We start from the raw sequence: 14,553 nt of genomic DNA, 5'->3' as shown, positions 1-14,553 counted from the left end.
AAACCTAAAAGGGACTAGTGCCTATGTCTTTCTGTTTATGGTAAGGAGAAGACCTGGCCTCTTGTGGCATTTTTTTGCACTGGAAACATCAGGCCTTCACTTTTCTGTCTAGAAAGTTAGCGGTATGTCTTGACACAGGAACAAGTAAAGGGAAGGAATTAATTTGTCAGACCTCTAACACCCAACTAGTGGAAGAAAAAATGTTCTTGTTCTCCTCTGTGCTGAAGGTTGAACTCCTGTGACTGTCCCCATCCCAGGTGAAGAAGAGTCACTAAAAGCTTCTTGCTACACTCACTAGAATCCTTTCAGTCTCTCATGCAACAGTGGGATCTTGAACATATTTGGTTTTGTAGGTCACCTTTCCAAGATAACTTATCACCTGCCTGCAAGAGATACCAACACTAGATAGCTTTGTCGACTGAGCCGTGACCCTAAAACCTTACACTCTGATTAAATGGAAGCTTTTAACATTCTATGCAACCTTCATCTTGACAGCTAACTAATTCAGTACCCAACTTGATTGCTGTCGGACTAGCTTATCAGTATTGGGCTAAGAATTTTTTAATCCGGCAGCAGCAACTAAAATCCAAAGGCCAGGGCAGATGGACCAATGGGTCACCAGGCTTGCAGCATTCTTCCTTCTAAGCTGCAGCTTAAAACAAATCCAACATTTTGTTTCTTGAATCTACTCATATGCTGAGTCATTGCTGCATGCAAGGTAACTTAATTGACCTTGACAAGACAGTTAGGTTGCACATGTTTCCCTGCATACCGTAGATGGTGTGAGATAGTCAAGATTCAGACTTCTGCCATCTCAGGAATATTTGCTAATGTATTTCACCTCATACACTGCCCCAGAGTGACACTTCATGGAACAAAGGACTGAATCTTTCTGTCCCTGGGGGACTTGCAAATTAATTTAAGACTTGACATGGCATCAAGGTTGAGCAGTAAGATCACAGGAAAGGGTGCACAGGATGTAGCCAAGGCTATAGTCTAAGACTTAAGTCATGTCTAAGCAGGGTAGAAGAGGAGTCCAATAACAATTATTCAGATTTTAAGGGCAGAAAAAGCTGAATTGCTCCAATGTTTTGGGAAGGCCTCGCTATGGAGTTGATTTAACCCTTTAACCTACAAGAGCAGATTCAGAGTTGAAACTAAATCTACTATAACTGTCATGCAAGAGGTAAATGACACTGAAGTCTCAGTGCATCTTCAGTACAACATGAGCTCTTCAAATAAGGATGGACTGATTTAGACTTTAACCCATTGTAGATTTACTCCCTTGGATTGCCACCTGGAAAACTCCACTCCAAATGGAGAAATGAGTTGTTTGGCTTCTGTCTTCTAGGCACAATGACAACAAGACCTTCCTTGTCTGGATCAATGAGGAAGATCACCTTAGAGTTATTTCCATGCAGAAAGGTGGCAACATGAGGGAAGTGTTCACCCGCTTCTGTACTGGGCTAACAAAGGTGAAGTTAACATTTGTAACAAGAAGCCTAAAGAGAATTGCTCTTGCCTTAAATGGTGCAGGACTTGATGCAGTGCTGACTTAAAACGGGCTCTAAAAATATACTGCCATGTACTGCTACTGTGTGGCATGGAATCTCAGTGCAAGCACAAGTCCTGTATTGTGCTTGTGTAAACATCTGACAATGTAGCTTAGGCATCTGGTAGCATCTTAGTGTATCTTTCCACAAGTAAATTCCAGGGGTGTATGGGCTCAAACACTTACTCTGACAAAGTAGGTTATTGTTATGAAGTCTAGAGGAAGGTCCTCTAATGTCCTGATTGGTTTCATCCTCTTAAGTGGGGTTTAATTAAAACATAATATGAACTACCACTGCCTGCAGACAAATAGAACATGTCTTGACTCAGTAAATTTGTAGTGATGCTACACTACACAAAGTACCTTAGCTAAAACACTAGTGTGTGAAGGAAGTAAAACCAGCACTTCCTCCCCACATCCATCCATGCAAAGAGGAACAAACTCCACTAAATCAAGCTTGGCAACACATCACTAAATATCCACTCTTCCCACAAGCCTGTATCAACAGATGGGCCTAGATGGTACCCTGAAAGCCACTAAATATAGACTAGTTCAGACACTGGGGAACAAGTAAGTTCTAAGCATCTGTTTGGGGAGTGGGGAAATGCCCTTCTGGTTGTCCTCACTTCTAAATCCCAGGGGACTTTAGCTTCAGAGGCTCCACTGATAGCAGCTGTTCAACTCAGGTCATGCTACTATCTGGGGAGGGGTGGTGAATCAGGGAGCTAGATACATTAATGAGACTGTAAATAGTCATCCAGTTTCAAATTCTCAGACCTTTAGAGGAGGAACAGACCAGGCAGTCTCTCTCAAAGGCTTTTTTCTCTCTAGATTGAAACTCTCTTTAAGACCAAAAACTATGAGTTCATGTGGAATCCACACCTTGGCTACATCCTGACGTGCCCATCCAACCTTGGGACAGGTCTCCGTGGTGGTGTACACATCAAACTACCTAACCTTGGCAAGCATGAGAAGTTCGGAGAAATCCTCAAGAGGCTGAGGCTGCAGAAGCGAGGCACAGGTGAGAAATGGAATGCAGCTCTGCATACTTCACTTCTTTAAATGCTCCGCTATTGGCAAGAGTAGTTTTGGGGGCCTGGGTTACCCAGAGGCAATGTCTAGAAGATTAATTTCCAGCTCATACAGTCAGGGCCATCCCTAGAGGCGGGGGTGCAGGGCTTGGGACAAATCTGCCTCCCTGCTAGTTTCCTTGCCAACTGCCCTGCCTTGCCACCGCTCACCACATCACCACCCCCTGCCTCCCCACCAGTCTCCTGTCCATCTGGTACACTTCTTCTCTGCCCCCACCATCTACCTGACCACCACTCTCCTCCTTGCTGCCTGCTTCCTCACCCCTTTCCTGTCTGCTCACCTCATTCATCTCCTCACCCTACTCACTTGCCTCCCTCCTCACCTGAATATCTGGACAAATGGCACCCCAATCATACATAGGCTGGTATGCAGGACAAAGGGCTAAATATTAGGACAGTCCTGACTTTTTATCAAAGCACAGGGCCCCACAAAGCATGGGGGCCCAGGGCAGTTGCCCCAATTCACCCTACCCAAGGGATGGCTCTGCATACAGTAGAGGGACAGTACTCCAGGGTGACCTTATAAAAAATAGTATACTATATGGAGGCAAATGGGATAGAAGCCAACAGAACTGCACTACAGCATTCTGTTAGTAGCACCATGTCCATGTCCAAATCATCCCCTTCCATCTATGGAATAGACAGCTTGGTCACTGAGTGCCCGCAGCTACAGTCATGGCTAAGGAAAGTTTGTGTGTCAGTATATCACAACACTCTAAAAGCGTCAAGTTACCTGACATCTGTCCAGTAGACTACTATACCAATGATGCAGATATTTCTAGGCACAGAGGCTGAGTTACTTGCCAAGGGTCACTCAAACTGATAAAGCCAGGAGTGGGAGAGTCCTGTCTGCTAGAACTTGTACTGTACTATTAACTCAGCAGAAAACTGGAAGTATCCTTCTGTTCAAGCCATTCCATCTCCCTGCCCATAAGCAGGTATGAATGCAGCAAGGGAAACCATTTTGCTCCAAGTGAACTCTTGCAATGCTGTCTCTAAAGCAATACACATAAGATGTGAAGGTCTTCATAACTCTAAACTGAATCTCCTCTTTCTTCAGGGGGTGTGGATACTGCTGCTGTTGGAGGAGTGTTTGATGTCTCCAATGCTGACCGGCTCGGCTTCTCTGAGGTAGAGCTGGTGCAGATGGTGGTTGATGGTGTGAAGCTACTGATTGAAATGGAAAAACGCCTTGAAAAAGGCCAGTCCATTGATAACCTCATACCAGCTCAAAAATGAAAGCACTTTAATTCCATGCTTCCTAACTTATTGGATGAATAATAACATCACTCCAATCAAAAACCCACTAGTAACACTGTAGAAAAGTCTTCCATCTGTGTTAGAGTTTATTTTTTTGATGGCTGAGATGTTGCTGAAAAACTGAAATAAACTATTGTTTTGGCCTGACAAATGTGTTGTAGTATTCAGACAGATTTGTTTAATTAATCTAGCATGGCAGCACAACGCAGAGGGCCATTTGGCTGTTTCTTCCAGCTGTTTGGGCAGGCAGGACTTAGTGTTGTAGTAACATCCTAGCTGTGCTGCTTACCTCTAAAAAATGAATTCTGCAATTGATACACCCAGTTGCAATTCTAGGGGAACAGTCTTCCCCCACCTGTGTTAATTGTTGCTGTAACTTTTTTTATCCTGTTGTGTGAACATTTGTTGTTTATGCCACTTCAGTTAAAATCTCCTGTGAAAATGCCACATCTTTAAGACTTGAGCATGTGCAGTCAGCTCTTGAATTCGCTTGCTGTATTGCTGGTAAAGTCTTTCAATATCTTGACAGTGGTAAACTGACCTGTGGCCTGTCATACCAGGGCCACCTGACTGTTAAAGGGGCTGATTGCAGCCACAAAGAGATGTGCAGCCAATATATGTTGCTTCTCATGGCCTAAAGTTTGCTATTATAGATCTACTGATGTCTAGGTCAGTAGGAATTGAAACTAAGGAATTAATGTTCTCCAAGACAGATAGTAGGAGAGCTAGTGTAATGAAGAGCTCCAAATTTAATCCCCTGTGTTAACCACCTTCTCCCCCGCCCCCTGTTTTTCATTTGAAGGGTTAATCCGTCACATAATGAAGGAATCATAGAATATCAGGGCTGGAAGGGACCTCAGGAGGTCATCTAGTCTCATCCCCTGGTCAAAGCAGGACCAATCCCCAGACAGATTTTTACCCCAGTTCCCTAAATGGCCCTCTCAAGGCTTGAGCTTATTATCCTGGGTTTAGCAGGCCAATGTGCAAACCACTGAGCTATCCCTCCCCATGCTAAAGGAGTAATCAAAAACCTGCTTTAACTACATTACTTAGGTACTTTTCCAAAAACATGTTTAAACTCAAAGTATTTATGCATCTGACTTCTCCTACCCAAACTGTTGAAAGACATGGCAAACAGAAGAGAGATGCTGACTCAAGTGACAGAGGCTTGTTAATACTGTCTGCTCTGGAGTCTTTCCCTGTTCTTACACAGAGCTCTCAGCTAAGAACTAACAAGGAGCTTGGGCTTCAGTCAGCTTCCTAGGCCTGAAACAAATCAATACACCAGACTAAAACGAACCATCTAGTCTAGCTGGAGCCTGACACAGCTTGTTGGTTCTACAACCATTCTCAAGCTGTGGGTGAAAGCATATTGTATGTGGTAGCAACTGACTCTCTCCTGCTATAGAATTACTATAATCAAGCTGCATTTATAATTACTCATACAGGCAATTATCCCAGAGATAATGGTGGTCGGGTTGGTACTGGCCCTGCAAACAATTGCTTCCCAGAGCTCAAATACAACCACCAGCGTATGAGCTCATAGCTGTACTCCCCCTTCTGAACCAACCATTGTATAGAGGAGGCAGGCTGATAGCTTGGGCATGCAAAGTTGTGCTTCACGAAGTGCAGTATACATGGTTTTAGATCACTCATGTTGTTGATTTAATCTTTACCTTGCTGTATCTTTAAATGTCATAAACAGAACATCCATCTCACTAGAATAAACTAAGCTGCTAGTCAGTGTAAATCTCAGTAGAGGAAGGCTGAGTGGCTTTGTTATTAGACCATGTCTACATTACACAATTGTTGACCTAACTTATGGCAGCATACAGCCATTGCAGTTATTAAATCGTGTGTGTGTGTGTGTGTGTGTGTGTGTGTACACGTACACTTGGCTTCTTGTGTCAGCAATACACATCCTCACTAGGAGCACTTGTATCAATTGGATTGTCAGCAGGGTGGGGCATTGTGGGATGCCCTCCAAAAGCAATAACAGTCAAAGCTGTGCCACATCTGGACTGCCAGATGCTTTTGACTAGACCACAATCTTTTTAATTTTTGCTGGAGTCTGGACCTTGACTATACCTTGGCCAAGAAATTTGGACCTTGACAGAATATAATCAACTATCCCTGGTCTACACTGACACTGCATCAACCTAATTACATCAAATGTGACTCTCCCCTGCTTGGGGAGGTGATATTGCTAAATAGGCATAGAGAGGCACTTAGAATAATGGGAGACAAATTTGAGCGAAGACACTTCCACAGCTAGGCTGACACAAGGTGGCTCACATCAACCTAACACTGTAGTGTAGACCAGTCTTTAGATGTGATATTTCTTTATTGTTTCAACATGGTTAAAATGCAATACTGTAGATGCAGGGGAGCTTCTTCACAAGAGGTTTGCTGCTATGTACAAAGTGCAACATTTACATGTTGGAAGCATTCAGGAAAAAATGTTTTCTTTACAAGGCTCTAGAAGAGGAGCAGGAGATATGGTAAAATCCACCTGCTATTTCTGTACATACTTGGGATACATCTGACTTCTGTCCACTTCATGATTCCACACATACTTGGCAGGTGGCTGGAGTCTCATCTAATAGGCATGGAGTTTTAATTTAATAGTGCCTGTCAGCACTCCACACAACAGCATTGCTGCAATCATTGCTAATGTAAATCTAGTTATAGCACCTTCATTGTAGCAGCCAAGCTTTATTTTTCTTGTGTCTCCAAGAAGCTAGACCAAATCAGTAGGTGAAGCAAATAAATCTGTAGTCAAAATTGCAGGACAGTCCTTATGTGTTATATTTAGTTAAGGAAAATAATTCTCTTTAGTCTTCTTTTCCACTGCTTGACTGTTAGCTGAATTCTCATCTGTCTGCCATGGGGAATAATAAGAGCATGGTTTTGATTTGAGCTTGTATAAAGCAACTGAGAACATCCTAGAGAGTAATCCTGTTGTGGCAGAAGTCTGGGCACAATGACCTAACAGAACTGGTACCCGCCTAATGCTTATGAGTCAGAAAAGAAAGAAAACCTACTATCAAATTATCTTAAAAGTTGTAACATAGTTTTATTCTTAGCATTACTCTGCCTAAGCACTGTTCTACCTAGTTTTATTTTCATGGGTAAATTGTAGGAGAACTAATAATTGGTTAGGTCTGCAAATATTTTACTCTTATGCTGTGGGTCAGCTAATGAAGGTGATTGAATCACAGCTATAAACACACTATCCCTTCCCTCCCTAGGCAACAGTGGCTTCTCAGGTGAGTTGTTGGGACCTTGCACTATTCAAGGGGAAGATCATAAACTGCTAGAGGTTTTATAATGTAGCAATGCAAAAAGTGTTTCTATTGGATTCATTGGTATCACTGAATTTCCTTAGATTAATGGTAATCAAAGTCTCAGTATAGTTGGAGGGGACCGCCAATAAGCTGTTCATTTAATTCCCTGCATCATGACCACAATGACAATTATTCTTAGAGACCAAGTGGGTAATGTCTTTTATTGGACCAACTTCTGTTGATGAGAGCAAAAAGCTTTTGAGTTACTTCTTCAGTTCTGCATAGAAGTTGGTCCAATAAAAGATATTGCCTCACCCCCTTATCACTCTTCTGTCCTGGGCCCAACACAACTACAACAATACTGCGAATGTTAATTAGTCTTAGCTGTTCCTAATGCCTAGGTGCTGTTTCTAGCCACAAATAGCTCCAGCTGGTGAGGTCACAAGCTTCCTTGGTTGCTGGCTGCATTGCCTGTCATGTCCCCTAATATTTAAACTAATTATTCTTTTCTACAGATTAACAGTGATGCTTGTGGTGCTCTCTCTGCTGGGAAGAATAATTGATTCCCTGCTTTCTTTATGGCAGTCCCTTCTGTATCTATAGACCTGTTAGCCTGTTGTCTCTCAGTCATCTGTTCTCCAGACTGAATGTGCACACTTCTCAGAATCTTTCCTGAAAGGTTTTGGTTTGTTTGTTTGTTTTTTATTTATATTCTTTGTTCTCTTCTGAAGTTTCTTTGGTTTTTCTTTTTTGACTTCCTGCAGCCCAGTCAGTGTAAGACTCCTTTTCAGGGCTAACGCATGCAAAATAAAGTGGAACAATTACATATCACTTCTGTTAACTACAATCCACTCCAATATGATATTTGCCCTTTGTGCAAGTTTCATATTCAATGAAGCATCCACTATAATCCCAGGATCCTTATCTGACAAGGCCTTTAGCCCCACTTTGTATTTATTAGATCCAGAATGCACATCCAGTGAGCGCTCCACGCAATTCATCTTCCTGCCACGTGACTGATGATTGCTCATGATTTTTAACCAGTTGTGTATCCATTTTATAGCAGTGCCAACTAATTCATGTTTCACTTTTAGCCCTATGAGCCTGTCATGGGGCAATATGTATAAAATGCCCTACAAAAACTGAAGATTTGCCTGCATTGCCGTTATCCATTAAGATTATGCCTGGTTTAAGAAATAATTATATTAAATTGGGTTGCCATGATTTATGGCTTATTAACTGTTCTAATCCTAGTATCACAGATAAATGCCCTGGTCTGTAATGCTCTGGATCCTCTTTCCAGTCATAAGAGTTTTGCTTGTTTGCCTTTTCCCATTTTGCTGGCATTTCATCTGTCCTACCCCTCAAGATCAGAAACAATTGGCAAAGGGCCTGGTAGTATTTTGTGTCCCATGACTACAGGGGTTTGGTACTTCATCTTGAAATATGTGCTAACTACTTATACTAAACTATATGTTTGAGCTTGTATTTAGCTGGGACGTGCTTAGTGCCTTTCCCGCCCTGAAGAAAAGTGCTTGTGTAGCTTGGAAAGCTTGTTTTTCTCACCCACAGAAGTTGGGCCAATAAAAAATATCACCTCACCCAGCTTGACTCACAAAGATTAATTGGCATTGGTCGTTCAGCATCTTGTTTGCTCTTGCCCTGTTAAACAGATCTGCAGTCTCCTGTGGCGTGCTCTTCTGTATTACCTTCATGGGCAGCGTGCGAACCGCAGGCTGGGGGAGGCTAGCCCCCCAGCCCCACCCCTTCCATCCAAAGCCATACCCCTTCTGCACCCTCTGCCTGATCTTAGAGCCACCCTCACTGCAGCCACTGCCACAGCTAGCTCCCCCACCAGCCCCAGAGCACCCCCCAGCCTTGGAGCGGTCGGTGTAGCCGCAGCCCCCCCCAGCTCCAGAGCACCGGGAGGGGGGTCACCCCACAGGGAGACTGGAGTGGCTGCGTGAAGTGTAAGCAGGAGTGGGGTGTCCAGGGGCAGAGTGTGGGTGTGACCACGTGTGGCAGTTTGGGGTGGCACAGCCTCCCCCAGCCTATAGTGCCCACCCCCCCATGATTACTGTTGTCTTTACTCCTCCTCTACAGCTTGGAATCAGTGCTATTAGAGTCGGAAAAGACCTATGTAATCATCTAAGCTATTCTCCTGCCAATATAGGATTGCTCCTTACTGTACATTTTCTAGTACTTTGTCCAGTCTAGTTTTAAATGTCTCAAGAGACAGGGCTTCCGCCATTTTCCTTTGGATTCCATTTCACTGCCAGGATGATTTTTCTGCTACTGTTATTTTTAGTTACTGTGTATCTACCATTAATACCACCTCCCTCGCCTTCAGCTATTTAACAGCGAGGTAGCGTGGTCCTGGTCCAGCAGGCAGAGCACAGGTCTGGGATTCAGGAGATGCAGGCTCTGTCCTTCACCCTGCCACTGACCTGTTTTGTGAGCTTGGACAAATCACTTCACCTTTGTTTCCTCTCCCAGTTGTTGTTTGTCTTGCCTATTTAGATCAGAAACTGTGAGTTGGGGACTGTTTCTTACTATATGTTTGTTCAGTGCTGAAGGGGCTTGATCTTTGTTGGGGACTCCACTTACTACTGTAATGCAATAATAACAGGTATGTCTTACAGGTGTTTGTACAGTGGCTAGCACAAAGGGACAGGTGCCTCTAGGTGCTACAACAGAATTAACATGACATACTTCTGCTTTTTCTGTTTTTTTCTTTTTCAGATCCCAATTACCTTTTAAATCTTCAATTGAAGCCCTCCCCCACACTTATTTGACTTTAAACGGATCACTAATCTTTCATTTTTCAGCAATTGCAGGCCACTTAGAAGCACGGCATGCTGCTGTTGTGGTGTCTAACTGTCCCTACTTCTTAGGTTACAATAGCACACTTGGAGAAATGGTTCCCTTCACAGTAGATAACAAAACTTTCAGATGGTGTGAGTGTTCTTTGTGTTCTTTCCAGTGGTGAGCGATGCCTTTCCTTTTGATTTAATTCCTGCATGAATTAAATACGGTTCCTCTGCTATGATGCACTGGCCCAAGATGTGAGAGACAGGTAAGAGGAGGTATTTTCATTCTACAATGTGATGTCAATGGTTAAATTGGTCCCCATGCCCCAACCCTTCTCCCCAGAAGGTGAGCAGGGCAGGCCCCAGCATCCCAACCCTGCACGCCCCCAAGCAGGAGCCCTGGGCAGGTGGGGGGTAGCACTCTGACCCCACTCCCCAGGAGCACCAGGGGGAAGTTGTGGGGAGACTGCAGGTGGAAGAGGTGGGGAGGGGCTCCCACTTGCTTTGGTCCAGGGCCCTACAAAACTGTAATCCACCTCTGGCCTCAGAGAATTCTAATAGATTGGTAAAGTATGATTTTTCTTTACAAAAGCTATGTTGACTCTTCCCCCAATAAATTGTGTTCAGCTATGTGTCTAATAAATTCTGTTCTTTACTACAGTTTCAAACAATTTGCCTGGTACTGAAGTTACAATTACTGGCCTATAGTTGCCAGGATTACCTTGGAAGCCCTTTTTAAAAATTGGCATCACATTATCTATCCGCCAGTCATCTGGTACAGAAGCTGATTTAAATGATAAGTTACATACCATAGTTAGTAGTTCTGCAATTTCATACCTGAGTTCCTTCAGAACTCTTGGGTGAATACCATCTAGCCCTAGGGACGTATTACTGTTCGATCAATCAATTTGTTCCAAAACCTCCTCTATATACTGCAACAGTTTCCTGTGTTACTCAATGAGTGACATTCTCTATTGCAAGAGTGTCTCACTCACACAAAAAATGACAAAGCGTCCTGTGTCACCTTACAGACTAAACAGAAGTATTGGAGCATAAGCTTTTGTGGGTGAATACCCACTTTGTCAGATGCATGATCCAGGCTAACACGGCTGCCTCTCTGATACTTGTCACTCACATAAGGATGCTTTATACAAGGAATCTTATTTTTAATTCCTCACAATTTACCAAGCATATATATGGTGTTTTCCATCGTCTACAAATATCATGATGATACCAGAAGGCTGATCCTTGCCCTCCAAAGCATTTGAGTCTATATACCACTTCTTTGGTGGAAGGGGACATTGTCAGGGCCTGAAATTTAAGATTTTGCAAGAGGGAAAAAAGCTTATGCAAAAATCTAACATTGCAAGAAATGTTCTCATGAAAATAAAAGAAGGGGAGAAATGGAAATTTTGTTTGGATTTAAGCACCCCTCTGTGTGCAGCACAGACATTACAGATGTGTGCAAAGTGCATGAGAACAGAAAACAAAGCTGAGTTGTGGGTAAAAAATCGTGACCCCCCCACTGAAGATAATGGGAGTTTTGCCATCAATTTCAGCAGGGTCATATCATTACTATTTTCATTTTCCCAACTGTGTGAAATACAAAAGTAAAGGCAGCATCCTTTACTGTGAAAAGTAAACTAGATTATTAAATTACAAAGAGCTTTGGGAAACAATCTAGGGCAAGAAAATTGGCCTTTTAGACAAATGGGCCAGACTGTGCCCTGGCGGGGTCCACGGACTGCAACAGGCATTATCAAGTCATGCTTAACAGCCATTCTGAAGTCACATGAATCCCTAATCTCTGTCTGAGCTGATTGCATTTTTCAGTCTGTTTCCCAGCTCTGTTTGGAGACTGACAGAAAATTTGCAGGAATTTCTTGCACAGGAGATTGAACTCCTGAGATACATTTTAGAGATGGGTAATTGAACATTTCCACAACACTCCAGTTCACATGTATCACGATGAGGCTAATTCCGAGGAAAGACTTTGCAGTATTTTCCAAAGAGCTTAGGGTTCAATGTGCCTGCATTACAGCAGGATCAGAGTTTTTGGCAGAAGGTAAGAGCACCAGCACATGATAATATCCAGGTGCAGGATTACAGCAATCTCTGGGCAACATCCATATTTAAGCTTATGCTGAGGTAGTCGATTACAAATGGACTAATTGGAATAAGCATGAACAAGGTATTCCATATGGACTCAAAGTCTCTCTGTTACGTCTGGGCTTACAGGCTTCTTCCAAGGGAAGAAAACAGTTTTACATTCTTCTTTGGTAGAGATCTCTCTAAAGAGGTTTTAAGAAGGGAAATCACCATGCAATGTCATGAGATGATTTTCTGGTGAAGCTGTGAGAAGCCTGGTGTTTGCCTGCCTCCACTCTGCAGCCTGCCCCTAGTAACCAGCCAGCGGCACAGGATGGAGCTCCTCACAGAACCTGTCAATACCACTTCCTAATTGGCTGAGGATGTTGCTGTTCTATGTAACAGCAGGGTAGTGCCTCTGCTGAACTGCTCTACTGACTCAGGAAGTGAGGGACCTGAAATCACAAATCAATAGCTTTGCAGTTTTACAGTAATACTGTGACTGATCTGCAGAAAGCCTAAGAAATCCTTCGGGGGAGACTTGAATATTTCCTATGGCTGTTGATTTAAAGGCCCCACCTCTTCCAGTTGAGGCCCCGCCCCCCTGCTCAGGACTCGAGAGAAGTGAAAGTCGGGCTTGCGTGTGTAGATTAATACTGTGGAATGCTGCTGAACAACTACACTGGGCTTAGCTTCAGGGCCTACCTTATGTTACTGAACTCTCTGCGCAAGGTCCTAGTTTCTTTTGTGGCTCCCAGAGTTTTGCTCTTCTCTGAAGACTTCGTCACTGTTGAAGCAGTGGGGTCACTCCAGGATTTCATGGAGTTTCAGGCTGTGGCCCCATTTTGTGCTAGGACTCACACAAAATACTTAATGCTCCACCCTGACTAGTCGTGAAAAATTACATATGGCCGGAGAGGGGATCTCAAACATTTCCCTAGAATGGGTCATAGCTTAACAGCGGGATTTCCTCTTGGCCCATTTTCGATTGTGCAGCCCATCTCTCAGCGCATTTGTGGTCACATAACATCACCTGGGCAGTTACAGCCTTAGCTTACATAGGAAAGTAATAGTAGGAAAGTGTTACATTTTCAGCTTCTTTCAATGCAATTTAACATTTGGAAACAAGGAGGGGTGCTAGCACCAGGTGACCAATCAGCACTCTGTGCACAACCACTGTGTGAGAAACACATTTATAGTGCTCTTACTGTACATTGTGCCTTGCTTCTGAGAATTTCCAATCCCTTTGCAAACAATGGAGCCAATCAGTTCTCACTTTACTGAAAGAAGGTCTCCAAAATATGATAGCAGGAATTAGAAGGCTGCCTATATGCAAATAATCTGGGATAAGAGGAAGGGAATTAGAGAGTACTTTCTGTATATTGAGCTGATAATATAGAATTTCCAAATCTCTTTGTAGAGTGATAGCAGCAGAACAAGGAGTCAAACCAGGGAAAGTGTTAAACCAAGTGAGAAGAAACCCCATGAAACTGTAGCTGACTGTCTGAAAAGTCCAGGCAAGTCAAGAAAAATTACTTGAGGACTGCTAAGAAGCTAAAGCAAAAATGATACCTAAAAAGCTACCATGACAAGGAAAGGAACTCATGATTGCCTAGTTGGTCAGTCATGCAGAAACTATTTTATGGCATGAAACGGTACATAGATTACTAACCAGACTGATTTCCAACAGAAGACCCAGAACAGTCATACCATACCTTAAGGACAAAAGATGGAATACTCCAAAAACAAAGGGATTAACAAAATACTAGCAGAATATTTCCAAGAGCTACATACTAGCAAATGTGTTAACATGGGAGAATTAGGAGCTAGCATTTTTCAAGATCTGAAAATGGCTGACACAGAATGAAAGGGTAGTACAGTAAAAGCTTTTTATCTGGCATGTTGGGGGAATGGCGGGGGAGGGGTGTGTGTGCTGGTAAGTTAAAAATTCCAGTTAACTAAGAGGGGGTGCAGGGCTGGGGGTTGGGGCACAGCAGGGGTTTCAGGATGCCGGATCCAGACGGTGCTCACCTCAGGCAGCTCCCCACAAGCCGCAACCTGTCCCTGCTGCTCCTAGGGGCAGGCGCAGCTAGTCGGCTCTGCCCACTGCCCCTCCCCGGCCCCGAGCACCGGCTGCACAGCTCCCATGTTTAAAATATAGTAACTCCATTGTGAACTAAGATATTTCAGTCTTCTTTGGCAACAGAATGCTCGCTAAATACTTTCCATCAGGCAGTTGTAGTTTTGATAACTAAACCAAATAAGGATTTAATCAGATCCAGCATCTTATAGGCCCATTTGTTTAACAAATACAGATAGTAAAATTTCAACAAAAATACTAGCATCCAGATTAGATACAAAAATACTTAAATTAGTGCCTCAAAACCAGATTGGTTTTCTAAAAAGGAAGAAACCACTTAAATAACACAAGAAAACTCCTGCATGTGATAAAGCGTTCCAAGAGC

General features: G+C 43.3%; 1 protein-coding gene across 4 annotated transcripts in view; it reads left to right on the top strand.

Moving 5' to 3' along the window:
* CKB (creatine kinase B) overlaps positions 1 to 4,058 on the top strand; it is a 93,915-nt gene extending 89,857 nt beyond the window's left edge. For all 4 annotated transcript variants that reach the window (XM_075065702.1, XM_075065703.1, XM_032771591.2 and 1 more), the window contains 3 exons: positions 1,352 to 1,475; positions 2,384 to 2,573; positions 3,704 to 4,058. In XM_075065702.1, coding sequence (XP_074921803.1) covers positions 1,352 to 1,475; positions 2,384 to 2,573; positions 3,704 to 3,882 — 493 coding nt within the window. In that variant the 3' untranslated portion in view covers positions 3,883 to 4,058. The remainder of the gene's footprint in view (positions 1 to 1,351; positions 1,476 to 2,383; positions 2,574 to 3,703) is intronic.
* The last annotated feature ends 10,495 nt before the right edge of the window (positions 4,059 to 14,553 follow it).

Source organism: Chelonoidis abingdonii, chromosome 4, assembly GCF_003597395.2.
Source record: "Chelonoidis abingdonii isolate Lonesome George chromosome 4, CheloAbing_2.0, whole genome shotgun sequence".
NCBI lineage: Eukaryota > Metazoa > Chordata > Testudines > Testudinidae > Chelonoidis > Chelonoidis abingdonii.
The sequence above is the reverse complement of the archived record's forward strand: the minus strand, read 5'-3'. Positions and strand labels throughout refer to the sequence as shown.